General features: G+C 37.3%; 1 protein-coding gene across 8 annotated transcripts; it reads left to right on the top strand.

The window, feature by feature from the left end:
- Positions 1–6934: 6934 nt before the first annotated feature.
- SLITRK4 (SLIT and NTRK like family member 4) lies at positions 6935–18799 on the top strand. 8 transcript variants are annotated; one of them, XM_084790471.1, is made up of 2 exons: positions 6935–7092; positions 10755–18799. In XM_084790471.1, the coding sequence occupies exon 2, from the start codon at positions 10805–10807 to the stop codon at positions 13316–13318; it is 2514 nt and encodes an 837-aa protein (XP_084646597.1). In that variant the 5' UTR covers positions 6935–7092; positions 10755–10804; the 3' UTR covers positions 13319–18799. The 8 variants fall into 8 exon arrangements, with proteins under 8 accessions (XP_084646597.1, XP_084646599.1, XP_084646602.1 ...); XM_084790473.1 differs by having other exon boundaries at positions 6946–7060; XM_084790476.1 differs by lacking the exon at positions 6935–7092 and adding an exon at positions 7157–7198.
- Positions 18800–19577: the final 778 nt, after the last annotated feature.

Genomic DNA, 19577 nt, shown 5'->3' on the forward strand with positions numbered 1-19577 from the left:
TCATCTGTATTGTCTATTTTTCATGTTTATTCTTAAGTCAGAAATGAGTGTATTATTTATAAGCTTTGCTTTTTGTACATGCAGAAATTTACTCTGAATATTAAGAAAACAAAAAATGTTCTAGAAAGGTATGAAAATAGGTGTTTTAGTTAATCTTCATTAAATTCAGAAAGAATTAGTTCTTATTCCCATTTGACAGGTGAGGAAATTCAAAAACAGAGATGACTGCCCTAAGCATCATAGATCTATTAAGTAGAGAAATAAAATTTTCAGTTCATGCTAATTTGAGGGTAAATTTCACAATAATTATATCTTAACAGATCTAACTTTATTTGCTTCACTTACAATCACAAAGATTTCAAATTTTGTATAATTAATATTCTGGGAGATCACTGAAGATTCCTTCTCAGTGAGCTCTCTGTCACTGAGTTTCATCAAAACAGCGATTGTTTACCTGATATATATTTCAAACTTGATTGAGGGTTATTAAAATAGAACTTTATGGTCTCTTTTAGGTCTAAATTTTCATTTAACAAGAATGTTGTATGCATTAAAAGTAGCAGCAATTCTCTGTGATGGCACTTTTTTTCTATACCATTCCTTTGGCATGGGACCGAGGACAGTTTTCTTATGATGACCTTATGTGGGTGGACATTATTCAATTTGAGTCAGAGTGGGGAATTAGAAGCTCCAATTTTGAACTGAAGAAGTAGTCAATCAAAGATATGTGACACTAGCTTACACAGATGTTCTGTTTTCCTCTGACTCATTCTTTGAAGATCAGAAAGAGATAATTTTATTTTTGATATAGTAATTGGGGTACAGTCATACTATAACTCATGTTTTTCATATTATGGCTGCTTTTCCTTTGCTTTAATGTTCCTGACTTTGAACCAAGTTTTAAAATGTCCATAGAGTCTCTGAAATAAAACAAAATGTGTTAGTAACAGGGTCAATTTTGAAAGGAAGTCATAAGTTTATATTTCTAAGGGAAAAATCTAGTAAGGGATCAGGGAAAAGGGGGACCCTCAATGCTTTTGAAAAAAATATAATGACGAAAATGTTTTGCTGGCTGTGCATAGCACTCTTGTTTCCCAAACAGAGTTGAGCATAGTAAAACTAAAGTATTCTCATCAGGTTTCTATCTCCCTGACAACACTTTAGTTGGCATTATAGAAGTTGAACAGCCTTTGGGAGGAATTCTCACATAAGATTGTTTAACTCTTAACTATGTATTTTTAATTTCACAGTTGTTATTATCTTAGAGTTGTTGAGGGCAGCTCAATTTGTTTCTAGGCCTTAATCTTCGACAGCCAGAGAGAAAATATTTTTTTTCCAAGTTAAGAAATGAGCACCAACACCAAGGAGAGACTTGATACCGTATGAGCATATTCAGGGGGAGGAGATCCCCCTCAGACACAGACATAGGGGAGGGGAGTAGGGGGGGAAGTGGGAGGAAGGGAGGGATGGGAGGATACATGGGATGGGCTAACAACTGAAATGTAATATGTATAAATTAATAAAAATGTATTAAAAAAAAAAAAAAGAAATGAGCACCAAAAATATAATAATAAACAAAACAGTGATATTGCCATATGAGCATCTCTGGAAAAAATAAATAATATTGCAGACCATGTAAATAGTACCAATGAGAAATATGAGCAAATATTCATAATGAGATAAAATTACAAATGCCTTCAACAGAATTCATACTTATATTGCTCTTTTACAGATACTAATTTATAAATGAAGTTCCATGACTGTATAAATGAATAGAGTACACAGACTTTAATATGTTAACAACTTGCCACATTGTTTCTGAGTGAAAATTAAGTTACTAGTCATTTTATAAAAAATAAATGGAGGACATGGAAGTCCAGTTAGCTGATATGTTCTATATAAATGATAAATCAGTCTCATATGATCTAATTCATTCTATGCTATATTGGATAGCAGTTCTTTTGTCACTAAACTGGAATAAACCAGGGGATGAACACTGTTCCTTTACATGATTCTTCATGGCATTAGTAAAAGCAATTGTCCCTTACAAGGGACAACTGAGGCATCATTGCAGACTGAGGATTACCTCAATATGAGGATCAGAAGACCAGCATTCCTACCACAAGAAAACTTATGGCAAAGGATAAAGATAAATTTGATTTAAGAAATTCTGTCATACATAACTGATATGAACTGCTTTTCACATACTTTATTGATTCATTCTTTTGTGAACTATTGATACTTTAATACTGAAAACAATTATGTCCTGAATATTTGCCTTTGTAAAATCTATCATGCATTCAAATCTATTTTCATTTCAAACTTAAACATGCCAAAATTCCTCTGAAGAAAACTAATTTTGGAGCAATAGAATGGCCTCCAAGACATGAAATCAAAATTCTGACTATCACCTATTTACTGTGTGATCCTCGGAAAGTTAGTTAGCCTCCCTAATGGATTTTTTAAAAAAGAAGTGTAATGATCACTCTCTTGGGCCTTTAACTAAATAGTAGTGAAGGAAATGTAGCCAGTAAGTAAAAGCTACCATTATACCATAAAATTATGACCCCAAAGCTACCTTTCACGTCCTAAATTACATAAAGTTTGCACAAATAAATAATCAGTACAAGGTTCTTCAAGAGCAATAATAATATGTAAACTACATTGTCAAAGAAGTTTGCTACATGTTGCATCCCTTACTAAATAAAAGTTCATGTGAAACTAATTAAATATATAGAGAAACCCTAAAATTTTAAAAAGAACTTGTTAAGTTTTATGAGACAATGATTTTATATACTCATTTGATTATGAAAAGAACCCTTCACAGATTATTAAGTGCTTAGGAATGCTTTCTTTTCTCTTTCTGTTTCACTTACAGAAACAAAAAATGACAAATTCCTAATTGTTAAAATACCAGATGACAGATAGTGAATACTCCATATTACCTTTAACAGTCCGTGGTACCAGAATACCAAAATTAAGGCTAAACAGTGAAAACATGAAGGTGGAATACACAAGGAGATCTATAAAAGTGAGAAGACATTATTTAGGACCAAGATTTGGCATTATACTAATGTAAGCCTACTGTAGTTTAGTAACTGAAACTTTGTTTATATCTCACAATAATGAGGATTTTGTTTAAATTCCTAGGGCAATTGTTTGTCCTAAGTGAGAGATACACAGCATATCCGAAAATCACCATAAGTACTCCTGCAAAGACAAGATAATGTTCAGTACAATTGGAAAAATAAGGGGAGGTAGCTCAAAAATATTGCATATTTGAGTTCATGTACTTTACCATGGGCATCAACTCTGCCTTTTGTTTGATTTTTAGTGTTTTTTAAAATTTATTTTTATTTCATGTGCATAGACATTTTGTTTTCATTTATGTCTGTCTGAGAGTATGGAATCCTCTGGAACTGAAGTTAGAGACAGTTGTGAGCTGCTATGTGGGTGCTGGGAATTGAACCTCTGGGAGAACAATCAGTGCTCTTAACCACTGAGCCACCTCTCCAACTCAACTCTATTTTTTTTAATTCCCATAAATACTACTAGAGTTTCCTTAGCATTCCTCATTTTTATATTTACTTGCCTTTCTGGACCTACAATTCTTTCAGTTTGCCATTGCTCTATCTTCATGCTACATGAAATGAACATCTAGGAAGTGGAATAGCAACTATAAGACATGTGGATTCAATTTTAAATTGCCTCTCAAGCAAAATAAACATAAAGCATGTAACTGTTACTTGTGTGTGTTGAGTTTTTGTTACTTTTATTTTATAGTTCCATTTAATCTTAAGTAGAAAAATGTTATTTTAAAGCATTCATTTTAGTGAGTTAAATATCAATCATCAATACAGCCTCAGCAGTAATATTAATCTCAATTTATCAGTGTTTTTGGTGGTTTTGCTTTCAGACTGCTCTCTCCATATTTCTATAAAACACAACTTTTAATAGTTATTGCAGTTAAATATAATTAAGCCTCAAAACAGTTTCAGAAGTTGAGTAAAGATGGACATTTAAATAATCTGGTATTTACTATCTAACTCTGGCCTTTTGAGTTAACTCGGTACTTGAAACTTGCATTATATTTTCAGGCAAAAATTGTTCATTCTATTGAATCTTTTAAACACTTATAACAAAGGACAAGCAATTCACCTACCATGATAAAATACATGGTAGCTTCCTGAGTCCTTTGCATTTAAAATAAATGCTAACGTGTTTCGTACGCCATTACCAGTTGTATATTGCAGTATGACTGTAATTCAAATTTGGAATTTTATTTAGCAGCATCCTTTTTATTCAAATGTACAGGAGTGGGGAATATTTTCAATATATTGCAGCTGTTACTTATGGTAGAAGACAAACCAACACACATGTTGTGGAATGATACTTTAGTGTTTCTTTTTTTTACCTTCAAGCTTACTTTGTTAATTTATTTATTGAACATTCATACATTCATTGAACATTGATCTGTGCCAGAATTGCAAGCTTAAAGAAACATTTTTATACTTTTCAGGGCTTGATCCTGTATAATGGGAAAGAAAGACAAAACAAACAAACAAACAAAAACAAAACCAGGCAAAAAGATGTCTTAAGGTAGATCAAGTGTGGATGGAGGAAGATTTCTCTATGAAGGTTACATGAAGAAATAAGTCTACATACATAGCTAGTTAAATTTTTAAGTATTGCATGTGCATCTTGGTTAAACATGATGTGTTTAACATTTGCATTTGCATGAATAGAAACTGAAGGGAGTTTCATGAAATGACAAAAATAAAAAACAAAAAACAGAAATATATAGCTATATAGATAGTATATAAAGTAGAGTATTATTGAACAACAATATGGTGAATCCATTAACCGTTGTTTTTTGTTTGTTTATTTTGCTAAGATTTGGGGCCTTAAACTTCAGTTACTGTGTTTGCCTGTAAGAATTAAGGTAGACAGTATAACTCTGATTTCAGAGCTATTGCTAGTTTTAGCCAAATGAATTTATCATTTATAAGCAAAAGCATTTCTGGGTACTGACTATCGTGGACTGTGATTAGAGCCTCTGAGATTTTAATAAGTGATCTGAGCACAGCCCAGATCTCAAGAAATGGATCTGAAAGTCTTTCTTGAATTGTGGCAAGAATGAGTTGTTAGAAATTCTAAGGGAAAAGCTTCTCATTTATAACTTGAACCTATATACCTAAACTCATATTCTCCCCAGACAGAAAGTAAAGAGAGACTTCTTTTTCTTAGTCAAGCACTTACAAAATAGCAGTTAGAAGAAGGAAGCAAACTCAAAGTTGTTTAGAACTGAAGCGTATGAAAGGTGTGCAGACAGCAAAACAGCCTGCCCCCCTCCCCCAGGTTCCTTGCTTTCTTAGCTAAATTATCAATCTGCAAGAAACTGGTTTGAACATTAGCTGTTCCTCAGTCCTACTTTCTTGTGTAAACATTAATCTTATGTTACAAGGGATCTATATTATCTAAGGGTGTGATCTGCAGCCTCTAGATTTTGACAGCTTCTAAAGCCTCCTTAATATAAACAAGTTGGTACCAAAGAAATGATTTTTCTTAATCATTATCCCTCCTCTGTCTCTCTAGTGTACCCCTTCCCCTTCCCTAGTTCTTCACAGTCCCCTGTGGAGACAGCGCAAATGCTTCAAACCACCTACCCTCCACCTGCTTTCCTGAAGACTCCCTGCCATCTCCTAACCAAAGTGCCCGCCTGGTTACTTCCAAAGCCTGGAGAAGTGGAATGCACATAATGCGTCCCTTATAGGGACTGAGCTTGAAACTGGGCATGCTCAGAAGCCAAAATGGGTGGGTTTTTTGTTTGTTTGTTTGTTTGTTTTAGTTTTTAGTTTTTCCTTTTCTTTTCTTTTTCCTCTTTTAGTTTAAAGCACAAAGTCCTTCCCTGTCCCACAGCTTGCTTCCCTCTACCATTAATCCCCTGTTCCCACCCTTAGCTCCTTAATCACTCTGCTTAACATCCTTAGCGATGAAGGCCTGTGGAGTTCTAAAATATAGAGAATTAAGCCATTTCCTCCAGACCCTGGTAAATAAGCTCACTTTGGACTAAATGCTAACACTTCTGCCTTAAAGCTGCAGTCCCCTCACTCACAGACAGGTAGGGGGAGTGCGAATACCACTGGATCCCAGGAAACTGGTCCCAAGAATGTTTAATCCTAGATTGCCTGCTACTGAAGTATTCCTAAAGCTTCCTGTCCGGCCTGATGACAATCAGCCAAATGAACCATACCCATGATATAAAACCCAAGTGTGACTGGAGCACTTCAATGTCATTGTTGTTGACTCACCCTTCAACTCTGGAATTATTCAATTCCACCACATAGACTTAAAGACTCTATGTCTCCTGCCCCCGCCCCGACCCCACCTCCTCACCCCAGGCAATACAAATTTATTTTCCACCACCCTGGGCTCTTTCGGAGGAACACCTCCTGTGTGTGTGTGTGTGTGTGTGTGTGTGTGTGTGTGTGTGTGTGTGTGTGTGTTCGCGAGAGCGCGTGCCCGCCTTCCTTTCCTTCTTAGGGTGCTGGTGGAAAAGAAAGGACTCCAGTGTGTGGATGTGGTAGGATGATGGAGATTAGTGCAACCTCCTTAGGAAACTAGGGTTCCGATGCCTGAGAATCAGGGTCGCTCCTCCCTAGGGAATGTTTTAGGCAAAGGAGGAGGTGGATGCCAGGAGGAGAGCTTGTTGTCTTTCTCAGTGTGTGGGTAGAAAAGGACTCAAGTGGGGGTGTCTGCTGGAGGGTCAAAGGGCTCAAGAATGTGCGGAGATAAAAGTGGTTGGGTGTACCGAAGGAGGTTTGCGAGGGCGCCAGGGGGCGGGGGCGGGGGCGGGGATTCAGCGCGTGTATGTAAAGGTGCAGCCCGTGTGCGAGGGTCTGGGTGCGCGCTCGGTGTCTGGCCGGGTGCGCGCGCGCGCCTCTGCCCGCTTGCTTGCCTGCTAAAGGCTGTTCGGTGGGTTTAACCGGAGAGCGGGCTCCAGGAAGCTGCATCACGTATCACATAGAGACCATCGCGGAGAGGAACAAGTCGGAACGAGGTGGGCCCTCTACAGGACTTGGGGCTCCAGAGGTGGGTGAATTTCAAGCTCGAGCTGCGTGAGCTGCAAGGAAAGGCGCGCTGCTTCTTCCCGGCTGGGCTTGGCACAGTGCATGTGCGCGCGCACGGAGGGAAGCAGGTAGCTTATTATTTTTAGTTGGAGTCCTGTTGGTTTGGGGCCCGTTGAGGAGGCGAAACGAACATGTTAGCTACCCCCACACACACCCCGCAAAGCACACACACACACACACACACACACACACACACACACACACACACACACACACACACACGCCTCCCACTTGTCTTCCCACAGCGCAATCATCTCTTGTCCTCGAGGACCGAATGAATCTGGGTGTCCTTAACATCCCTGCCTCTGGGGCAGCCCTGGCAGCGGGGAAAGTGTCCTGGTCTGAGCTTTCAGGGCTGCTGCTCTCCGCTGGGCTTTGTGCTCTGTGCCCTACTCTCGGGCACTGTGCGTAGACTTAAATGTAGGGCTTCAGGCAGTGACCTGAGGACTGCTCAGAGACTGCTGGCACTCAGCAAGACAGGCAATATGGGAGGAAGAGCCGGTTGGTAACTCTGAAAGCGCAGCAAAGCCAGGCGAATGCTAACAGCGACACTTTGCAAGGTTTGTAAATGTTGAGGTGATTTCTGGCTGGGTGAATAGGATCTTATAGCTGGCCTGGGCAGGTGGGGGTGGGGGACAAAACCCGGGCCAAGGCTCAAGGCAACAGAGTCACTCTGACTGTGGCAAATGGGTCTTTGATGCCCCAGTGATATATTCCTAGCGGCCTGAACTAGCCATCCCTTCCTCTTTCTCTTCCACTGCACGCTCGGTCTAGAGAGGCCAGAGAAAACTCCAGCAGCTACCCCTTGTGGGACGGGAGCGCGCAGGGAAATGTGTGCGCAGCGGGACTGAAGGCCCCCGCGACATCGTGCACAGTACCCTGCCCCCGCCACCCAGCCAGCGAGGCTGCTGCTTGGGCCGGGTACCGAGGAGGGGGCTGCGCGCCGGCTCAGGGCAACGGGATGCGGCAAAACATTGCGGTACGCGCTAGCGGCCCCATCAACCGCGTCGCCTCCAGCTCTAGGTAGCGCTCAGGGGTAGCGGTCGATCTCTCCACCGTTCTCTCCCCCTACCCCAACCCCCACCTCGGCCCTCGGGGAAGGGACTGCTAAGGTTTCCCATATCCGCTGCTGTGGAGCCACGTCGATCTGCGGACCCCCTTGGCAATGGTTTTCACTCCGCAGGCTACCTCTCTCTGCTTGGGCAAGGAGCGCTAGAAGAGGCACTCTGGTGGATGCTGAATTTATGTTAGGGCAAGGTTTGTGCAGTTCTGGGCAGCCTCAGGAGCTGAAGGTCTTGCTTGGCAGTACCAGGAGATGGAAGCACGGATAGGGATTTTCGTCCCCCTTGGAAGATTGAGAGGTGGTTTTGGGTACCAAACCCATACTTTGTAAGGTTTTCTTTCTTGGTTTGTGTTTTTGCTGTTTGTCACGATTTCTAGGATATATTTATAGTGGTATTTCTCTTCCTTACAGTTACTCTTCCTGGCTTCTTTTTTCCTAGCCTAGCTTTTGACAGTTCTCCAGTTCTCTATGTCTGCTGCCCTTTCAGTGCCTGTTTGCCTCTCCTTGGTGGACTGATTCTTACTCTGACTTGCTTGCTTGCTCCAGCTGCTTTTGGCTTCCCCTGTTTCATCAAAGCTGCATTTGGGGACTTCCTAGTTTGTCCTTGCACCTCCCCCCACCACCACCCCTGACCCTTTTGCTGCTTAAGTAGAAATTACTGATAAGAGGGCAGCTCTTCGTGTATTTTTACATCTGCTGTGCTTCAACTTCTTATTTTTGCGCTGAATTCCACTTATTCGAATTTTGTTTTGGTTTGCTTTCTGTGTTTTGTTTTTAGTTTGGTGGCGTTGTGGTTTCTTTGTTTTTGGATGGGGGTGGTTAGGAACAAGAAATGACTCAACTGAACCAAAATAGCTGTTGAAAGCTACATCAACACAAGGCAAAAAAGACCAAGTGAAAATTTTGATTTTTCCAATTGAAGTTGGTTGGGGTGATGTCATGCTTAAGAACTATGACTTCTTTTTGCAACGACAGTCATGCTATAACACTGAATAGAGGAAATGCTCGCCTGCCTCTATGGCAGCCAAATAATATTTCAGTGGTGCTGGCTATGTTCTTAAACAAAGTACTTAAAACGCAAATCTTCCTGGGTCTTGGCTAATGTATTGTCTACCTTGAGACATGTTTGGTTTTACCACTGGCTGATTTCTGTTGAGGGGGGAAAAGAGTTTCTGTGTGACACATTTTTTTCTTTGCATCATTTTATCATTGTGTTCCTGGGTATTTTATTTATTTAATTAATATTTAGTGGTGACCATATTAAAATTGCATCTACTTTTCTCCCATTCAGTACTGTAAAGATTCACAAGCCTAAATTGCAAGAGTAAAAATGTGTTCCCTTAATTTTTTTCATAAAGATCTCTCTCTCTCTCTCTCTCTCTCTCTCTCTCTCTCTCTCTCTCTGTGTGTGTGTGTGTGTGTGTGTGTGTGTGTGTGTGTGTGTGTGTGGTGTGTGAAGGCTTTTAAGGAGATGGCTTCAAAGGGTTAATTTTTGAGCCATTAAGCTCTTCCAAGAAATAATTCTTCATTTGTTTACAGGTAGTGGCATGGAGTGATCATTTTGGAAGGGTGTTTGAGAACTGAAGGCTTTATGTAGAACTGAAATATGTAGAATTGAATATAATTGCTTCTGTAGATAAAGCTGCTCAAAGAGTATGGCATATGCGTTCGTCTTTCCTAGTAGTGACCGGCTGTGGTCTGAGTGAAGATGATATGCATTTAAGCCAAGAGGTCAGTGGGGACTGGGTTCAAATTGAAAAGCAAAGAGCCAGTTCTGGTGGGTGAAAATGCTGCCTGGAAACCATCTGAATGGTACAGGAATAAGCAGGTCCCTTTTGTGCTTTCAGGGACTCAAAAACAAAGGGCTTTTAAACACCATTTGGGAAAAGACTGACAGCAAAGTAGGTGCTATTTATTAATCTGACAGTTGGTTTTCTAGAGCCCAATAGGGGTACCTGTTCTTTCAAAGGCAACAGATCACAGAAACTAACTGATTCGTAGCAATGTGCTTACCTGAATGCCAAAGCTAAGGCAAATTTCTTTCCAGGGCACCTTCCATATAGCTCTTTTAAAGGAGCCCAGTTCTCCCACTGACATTCTCTAATAAAAATCTGTTCAATTATGGTCACTACCCAGCCTCTGTATCTAGCAAAAGCCTAGAGAATAGATTTCCACCAACTGGGGTATGTTTGTGGTGTAGAGGACATGAAAAAGATGATGCTCTAGGTATGTTCATTTCAGTTGCAAATAGCAAACTGGAGGCTTGTGCTTAAGGGCAAAAGTTTGGTGGCTCAAGTTAAAATTGAATTTATTAAGGTGTAAGTATGATTTGAAACCTCCTTTCTTACTGTTTATATTTTAAGCATGTACATTTTGTACAAATTACACATATGAAATATGTGACATTTTGTGGTTATTATTGTTCAGTGGAAAACAGATCTAGCTGCATTAAAAATATGATGCTACGAATTGTAGCCCTGTGTTCACAATGAAATAATTTTAGCACAAATATATTTTTCAAGGAATGACCACTGAAAAACTGTTTTCTTTTTATTTTTTAGATTATTTCTCTTTATTCAGAAGCATAGAGTTGTTTGCTGATTGCAAGAAGATGTTTCTTTGGCTCTTTCTGATTGTGTCAGCCCTGATTTCTTCGACAAATGCAGATTCTGACATATCAGTAGAAATTTGCAATGTGTGCTCCTGCGTGTCAGTAGAGAATGTGCTCTATGTCAACTGTGAGAAGGTTTCAGTCTACAGGCCAAACCAGCTGAAACCGCCTTGGTCTAATTTTTATCATCTCAATTTCCAAAATAATTTTTTAAATATCCTCTATCCAAATACATTCGTGAATTTTTCACATGCAGTATCTCTGCATCTGGGAAATAATAAACTGCAGAACATTGAGGGAGGTGCCTTTCTCGGGCTCAGTGCATTAAAGCAGTTGCACTTGAACAACAATGAATTAAAGATTCTCCGAGCTGACACTTTCCTTGGCATAGAGAACTTGGAGTATCTCCAGGCTGACTACAATTTAATCAAGTATATTGAACGAGGAGCTTTCAATAAGCTCCACAAACTGAAAGTTCTCATTCTTAATGACAATCTGATTTCATTCCTTCCTGATAATATTTTTCGATTCGCATCTTTAACCCATCTGGATATACGAGGAAACAGAATCCAGAAACTCCCCTATATTGGCGTTCTAGAACACATTGGCCGGGTTGTTGAATTGCAGCTGGAAGATAACCCTTGGAACTGTAGCTGTGATCTGTTGCCTCTAAAGGCTTGGTTGGAGAATATGCCATATAACATTTACATAGGAGAAGCTATCTGTGAAACTCCCAGTGACTTATATGGAAGGCTTTTAAAGGAAACCAACAAGCAAGAATTATGTCCCATGGGTACAGGTAGTGACTTTGATGTACGCATTCTGCCTCCATCTCAACTGGAAAATGGCTACACCACTCCCAATGGTCACACTACTCAAACAACCTTGCACAGATTAGTGACCAAACCACCCAAAACAACAAATCCTTCCAAAATCTCTGGAATTGTGGCAGGCAAAGCCCTCTCCAACCGAAATCTCAGTCAGATTGTGTCATACCAAACAAGAGTGCCTCCTCTTACACCTTGCCCGGCACCTTGCTTTTGTAAAACACATCCTTCTGATTTGGGGTTGAGTGTGAACTGCCAAGAGAAAAATATACAGTCCATGTCTGAACTGACACCAAAACCTTTAAATGCCAAGAAGTTGCATGTCAATGGCAATAGCATCAAAGATGTGGACATCTCAGACTTCACTGAATTTGAAGGGCTGGATTTGCTTCATTTAGGCAGCAATCAGATTACAGTGATCAAGGGAGAAGTATTTCACAACCTTACTAATCTACGCAGGCTTTATCTCAATGGCAATCAGATTGAAAGGCTGTACCCTGAAATATTTTCAGGCCTTCATAACCTGCAGTATCTGTATTTGGAATACAACTTGATTAAGGAAATCTTAGCAGGCACCTTTGACTCCATGCCCAATTTGCAGCTACTATACTTGAACAATAATCTCTTAAAGAGCTTACCAGTTTACATTTTTTCTGGAGCACCCCTTGCCAGACTGAACCTGAGGAACAACAAATTCATGTACCTACCTGTCAGCGGAGTCCTTGATCAGTTGCAGTCTCTTACACAAATTGATTTGGAGGGTAATCCTTGGGACTGCACTTGTGACTTGGTAGCATTAAAGCTGTGGCTGGAGAAGTTAAATGATGGAATTGTTGTGAAAGAACTGAAATGTGAGACTCCTGTTCAGTTTGCAAACATTGAACTTAAGTCACTCAAAAATGAAATCTTGTGTCCTAAACTCCTAAACAAGCCATCTGCACCATTCACAAGCCCTGCGCCTGCAATTACGTTCACCACTCCATTAGGTCCTATTCGAAGTCCTCCGGGGGGCCCAGTGCCTCTATCTATTTTAATCTTAAGTATCTTGGTGGTTCTCATTTTAACTGTCTTTGTTGCATTTTGCCTTCTTGTTTTTGTTCTGAGACGCAACAAGAAACCCACAGTAAAGCATGAAGGTCTGGGGAATCCTGAATGTGGCTCCATGCAGCTGCAACTAAGGAAGCACGACCATAAAACCAGTAAAAAAGATGGACTGATCACAGAAGCATTCATTCCACAAACCATAGAACAAATGAGCAAAAGTCACACCTGCGGCCTGAAAGAGTCTGAAACTGGGTTCATGTTTTCAGATCCTCCAGGACAGAAAGTCATGATGAGAAATGCTGTGGACAAAGACAAAGATGTATTGCACGTAGATACCAGGAAGAGACTGAGCACAATTGATGAGCTGGATGAACTGTTCCCTAGCAGAGATTCCAATGTCTTTATTCAGAATTTTCTTGAAAGCAAAAAGGAGTATAACAGCATCGGTGTCAGTGGCTTTGAGATTCGCTATCCAGAAAAACAACAAGATAAGAAAAACAAGAAATCACTGATAGGTGGTAACCACAGTAAAATTGTTGTGGAACAAAGGAAGAGTGAGTATTTTGAACTGAAAGCAAAACTTCAGAGTTCCCCTGACTACCTGCAGGTCCTTGAAGAGCAAACAGCTTTGAATAAGATATAGGTCATGTAATCTGACTTCATACAGAGGACATTATTTAATGATGAAAGTGCCTTTTGTTGACTTCTAATTTCCAAATACTATATTATCATTAGGCATAGAGTCAGGTGTTTCCAAGGGTATCTCATTAACTGTAGCTGTAAAGATGTGTCAAGTAGAAGAGAATTTCCTTAATAGATTTTACTACATAAAACCTATACTGTGGAGTCCTGTGGGGATACTGCAAACTCTATTGCCAAAGGGATGCTTTATAAACATAATACACTGAATTTAACCTCAAGAGGCAAATCAGTTTTGTACCTTGATGCAAAACCTTCGTCTCTTTGTGCTTTGTAAAGCAAACTCAAGAAAACTGGTACCAGTGTTTGTACCTCAGCTGGGTCCTTCATCTTGCACGTAGATTAAGTTGGTAAAACTGGAATAACCCTTTTGATTTGTGGCATTGTAACAACTCTGTGTAAAGATTACCTGAAAAGTGTAAAAAACAAATAAGCATGCAAAGAGAGAACATTTGATAGTATTTGTAAATCGGTAAAATTTATGGCCTGCATCTTGCAACTGCTGGATTTATAATGTTAAATTGTGCAAATACTTGTTTAAAATATACCATGCATTACATAACTATAAAATGAATTTGAACACTAAGTATTACCTGTCTATACATAAAAACCTAAAGGAGAAAAATCAATGTGAGTTACATAGCATTTGTGGTGATCTAGAGAAAAATATGATGTTTATCATAATTAAACATGGCTCAAATTAAACTAGATTTTGCTCTCAGTTATGTCAAATACCCACAATCCTTAAAGGTTGTCCAAAATTAACGAAGTGCTTACCGTGTGAGCGCACCCAAAGCTATTTTTGTAATATAATTCATATTTATGAAGTACTTTGTATACTAAATAGGAAAACATGTACTCCTTAATATGTATTTAATATGCTTGACTTACTCTCCTGATCACAGCAAATTTATCAGTAAGTATAAATTTAGATAAGAAAAAGAAATACTAAAGTGAAACTGAAGCTAATGTGTACAGAAATATTTTGGGCTCTGTGATCAGTTATAATTTAAAAGCAGAAAAAAATACAGAAAAAACCCACAAAAATAAAAAAAAAACAGTTCTGTGCTATTCTTGTGAATTTAGCATATTATCTTCAGATTTGTTACCAACTGTGCATTTTAAAATAGGCTCCTTAGTTTTATAGTAGTGTGTCTGGGGCAGTTGTTATTTGCCATCAATTGTCTTGCTTTTCAGGATTCTATGAGCTTAATTCAAATAGTTTTAATTACAATATTTAACAAATTAATGACTAAGGTTAATAGTATCTTGTATGCATCAGTATCCTGTTCTTTCATCGTTCTGACTACTATCAGATAATCTAGTAGAACTGTAAACATCATGGTAATCTTGGCTATCAAAGCCACACTGTAAAATGCTTGCACTGGTCTCAGATGAATTCATGACCTACAACTACAACTGATATGCCCCTGTGTTTGTGTGCGCTGTTAAGTTCTAGATCAAAACTGGTCAAATGAGTGAAGTATTTGATAATGGATTGATATCTGAAGATGTTTAAGAGCTCTGATTAGCACATCAATGTTCAGAAACTCATTGCCCTCTTGGCCAGGTGTGTGTGTGTGTGTGTGTGTGTGTGTGTGTGTGTGTGTGTGTGTGTTGAGGTGATGAATTACTGTATTACTCAGTAAGGTAGCCAAGAAGGCAAACAGACATTCTTCACGAACTTCAAGTGGCATATGTTTTGGTGAAGCTTCCAAAAGGATATTTCAGTTAAAGTTGTAACAGTAATCCCTTTATTAAATACTGATTTCAAGATTTTATGTGTTTGTTCCAAAATTTTTTAAAGAAAAACTTGACATTACTACATGAGTGTGTATATGTATGTGTGTGTAAGTGTGTGTGTGCACGCATGTGTGTTTGGCTATATATTCACACATATAGATAATTTGGAGATTTTATTTTAGATAGCAAATAAAAATCTCCCTACATATGTGCTGGTGCTCTTAAAATTTTAATGTGTGATTTTCAGTTTCATGACAATGTCTGTGAAAACTTTATATGAATATAAATACATCCAAACAAATAATTGCTTTCTGATCTTGAAAGAAGAGAAGTGTGTTCAAATGCTAATTTTCATCTGCAGTTTCATAAGGACATTTAATATGACATTACCATGCATGCATGTGTCCATGGATTAAAGGGCTCCTAATGCACACTGACAGGATAAAGAAGCAAAGGCTTCTAACAAAGTGTTTTTGTTTATCCCATCAATAAAGTGTGGATTCAGAAACCTTAAATGGACAATTAAAGGAGGAACCAGAGAGCTCCATGGAAAAGCTGGGGCTAATAGCTTATTGGAATGGTGTATTTTTTTTCTGTGTGGTGATGTTTGAAAGATGTTTCAAGGTTTCTGCAGAATTAGCAATGGCAAGAGTACCTGCCACCATCTCAAAGCTTGCTGTAGTATATTGGCTATCTCACACTCTTTTGCTGAAAGCTATAAATGTTCAGAAAATTTTAAGAAAAAGTACATAAATTGTATGTGGTTATTTGGAGGTTCGAATTGTAAATGAAAGTAACAAATCCTTGGTTAAGGCTAATATATTTTCCTTAACTAAAGTCATTGTGCCTACATTATACAGTGTATGCTATTTTGCACCTGTCTCTCATTAGTTCTTATATCTTTTATGATACTGTAGTTAGGTATAAATTCTGGGTTGAGTACAAGAGCAGTTAAAATACTGTATCTACATTTTGTTGGCTTCAATCATAATCTTGATGTTAGTTTAACCCCTTAAGGTATGGTATGTACCTGGTAAAACATTTTTTAGAAAGATTTTGATTCAAATCTTAAAAAGCCAGGAAATGATCGTTTCTAATGTGGTATGACACATTATGGCCTTCTTGGCATGATAGTCTTGTGTGGGTGAACTGTGTTAGAACAGTTGCAGAGAAAACTGCAGAGAAATCAGTGAAGGGGTGAGATAATATATTGTGTCTGTGTAATATAAACCAAGTTTTAAATTATTTTTTTATGAAATCAATAAAAATTATTCAATTCTTTAAAAGTAAATCTCTGTGTAATTTTATGAGAAAGCAGCTATTAAAGTACAGTGATTCAAATATATAAGACAGTTTATATCCTATAATTAATTTTCCACTCTAAATAACAGTATCAACAAATATGTTGATTAGAAGTTATTAAAGACCATTATCACCTGTTGCTTTTCATAAGCATTTAGTTTTGTATGCCATAAGGATGCATAGATATTAAAGGGCATGGCCTCATGAGTAATATCACAGGTATTTCAGAAATATCAGAGTCAACCTAGAAAGATGTAGTGATAATATTAATCTACAATGTCATTTGTATGACTTTTACATGGATACTATATGAAATGAGCACAGTGAGATTGATTTCTTTTATCTCTTTTCTTTTTTTCATTTTTTGTTATTGTTGCATCCAAAGAATTAGGGAGAAAATATATTAAGAATGTATTTATAGTTACTATTTTGAAGTAAAATAGAGATTATGTATTATATTGATTTCACCCTGATTTTTTTCTTTCTATTTTAGATTAATTCATTTTAAAAATCAAGTAATGCTATAAAATCTAATGTAAATCACAGCAGAGAATCATTTTAATGAATTTTGTTTCCTTTGAATTACATCAATATATTAAAATTTATTAAATGCCATTTTCTGGAAGTATTAATAAAATTGTTTGGTACAATTTCTGAAGCAACAATTTGTTAAATATATTTATTATTCATTATTTTTCAGAAATGTAAAACAGTAACCAAACTGATTATGTCACTCAAATTTGAGGGTAAGATATATAGCTTTATACAATTGTTTACACTCAAATTAGTTGTTAAGCCTCTGTTAAAAGGTATTTTCTTCACAAAGACAGTAGCAATCTGTATTCCTTCATAGTGGTAGTCCTTTAGAAAATAGTTGTCACACAGTGTCAAAATCAACTTACTTTGATCCTTTTGCAGTCTCACTCATCATTTGGAATCTAACATAACTTCCAATTAGTAAATACTAGTATTCAACCTGAAATATCAACTCAAATACTTTTAGAGAAACTTTAGAACTTTTACATCTCATTGCAAGCTTGACAGATTTCAAATTATTGTGGTAAATGGCTCCTTTTAAACACAGTCACTTTTAAAGTAACAAAAAAAATCAGTCAACTTTGAAGCATTTTCTGTGGTTGAAAAAATTAAACCAAATATATTATAGTTAAATTGAGAGCAGGAAAAGATATGCAAAGGCTACATTTACCTTAAGGTTGTTTTAAATCATGTATCCCCAATCTAAGTGAAACAAGAAGAGTGCACAGAAAATATAAATTAAAATTTCTGTGGCTTTACAACTACACAGAAACTGTGCTGAAAGTTGGTACAATATAGATAGCAAACACAAGGCATTTTTCTCAGCCATTCCACTAAGTTAGACAAGTGGCATCAAATCAAAGGCTGTACTCATGTTCAGTGTTCTTTCAGTTACTAATCAGATGAATGGAACTAAACTATTGTTGCCATCGCTTACTAGTAATAGTTACAAGTTGTCTCTCAATTGCAGATTTCTAGGGGATATGTCATTTGTTAAGTTAAAACTAAATGGATTATTAAATGAAGCTAAAAACTTATTTTTTTAAACTGCCTTTAGTGTAATTTTAATTTTAATTTTATTGTACTGCTTATTTTATTTAGATTCCAGTGATTTGTAGGATAGCATTGGAGAAGAACAATTTAAAGAAAGTGGTTGTACATCTCCTATATGAAATACTATGATTTTCTAAAATTTTGTAAAACTTGTGTTTTAATGTGTTGTTCACATACCTGTACAGGGGACATACATTGAAGCTCTGAGTCAATTGAAATCTGGCCCATAAAATATAAGACTGGAAACATAAAAGATTTGAATTCCACATTGCTTGATAATTACAGGTTAGATTGACAATAGAACCCAGAACCAAGAGATAACTATTTAATCTTTCCCCATAGCTTACTTTTGTAGACATTGTCTACATGTAAACATAATTTTAGCCATTCTAATATTACTATACAAAGGACAAATTGCTTTAAAATTCATGAATTAAGCCTTTAGAGAGCTAATGGGAATACAAAATGAATTAATATCTACCTTTACTTTTAAATTGGCTGTAGAGAAACAAGGCAGTCTTTTAGAGTCCCTGAACAATATAGTTTTCTCAGAAATAATAGATCATGTCAGATGCTGTCAAGAAACAGCTAAGGAAACCATGTCGTGCAATGGATATTAATTATGGAAATGCTTAAGAATCACATTAAGCACTGTTCTCCCTACTACGATTTGCAATGTATATTTCTATCATTGTTTTATGTAAACTGAATCATTGTGCTAAAAATCTGGAGTTGGTATGGAGTAACTTTAATGCTGTTTTCATGAATAAAAATCTTTTCTTATAGGTCATACGTGTAGCCATTCAGTGTTTTTCTTAGTCTGACATTAGCAAAGCTCAAGTAACCACTGTGTCATATAAATTAGTAACTGGACAAAGCATATCCCTAATTTCCTTGGATTTCAGTCATGTAACTATCAAGTGATTTGATTTTGGATCTAACTCTTTTTTTTTAATTTCTCATTTGGCTCCTCATTGTGCATGCTTAATAAATGAATGCTGCAGGCCTGGAGAGATGGCTCGGTGGTTAATAGCTCTGGCTACTTTTCCAGAGGACCCAGGTTCAATTTCAAGCACCCACATGGCAGCTCACAAATGTCTGTAACAACAGTTCCAGGGGATCCCACACATGCAGGCAAGAATACCAATGCACATAAAATAAAAATAAATAAATCACTAAAAAATAAATGAATGGTGCCATGTGCTATTCACAGAATACCAGCGATGGTTTAAATCAAGCTTACTTAGAGAATAATGTGGAGACATCTATATATAAAACAAGGAATCCAATGTGTGGTTTATGATTACAAATTACTAGAACAGGCAAATCTATTTTAATAGAAGGACCATTTGATTGAAACTGGAGACTAGATATTAGGTAAGATAATAAGGACAAAGAAGTATGCACTGAAAAAATATTTACCATATTTCAAATTCTATTTGCTGAAAACTTCATGGTAAAATATATCAATTATTAGATTCATTTTCCTTATTTTAACTATGATTTTTCTATTAATATGAAGTCCAAGCAGTGTCTATACAATCTTTATATTTTTTCAGATAAACTGG

This window comes from Acomys minous (genome assembly GCF_964271855.1).
Source record: "Acomys minous genome assembly, chromosome: 7".
Classification (NCBI taxonomy): Eukaryota; Metazoa; Chordata; class Mammalia; order Rodentia; family Muridae; genus Acomys; species Acomys minous.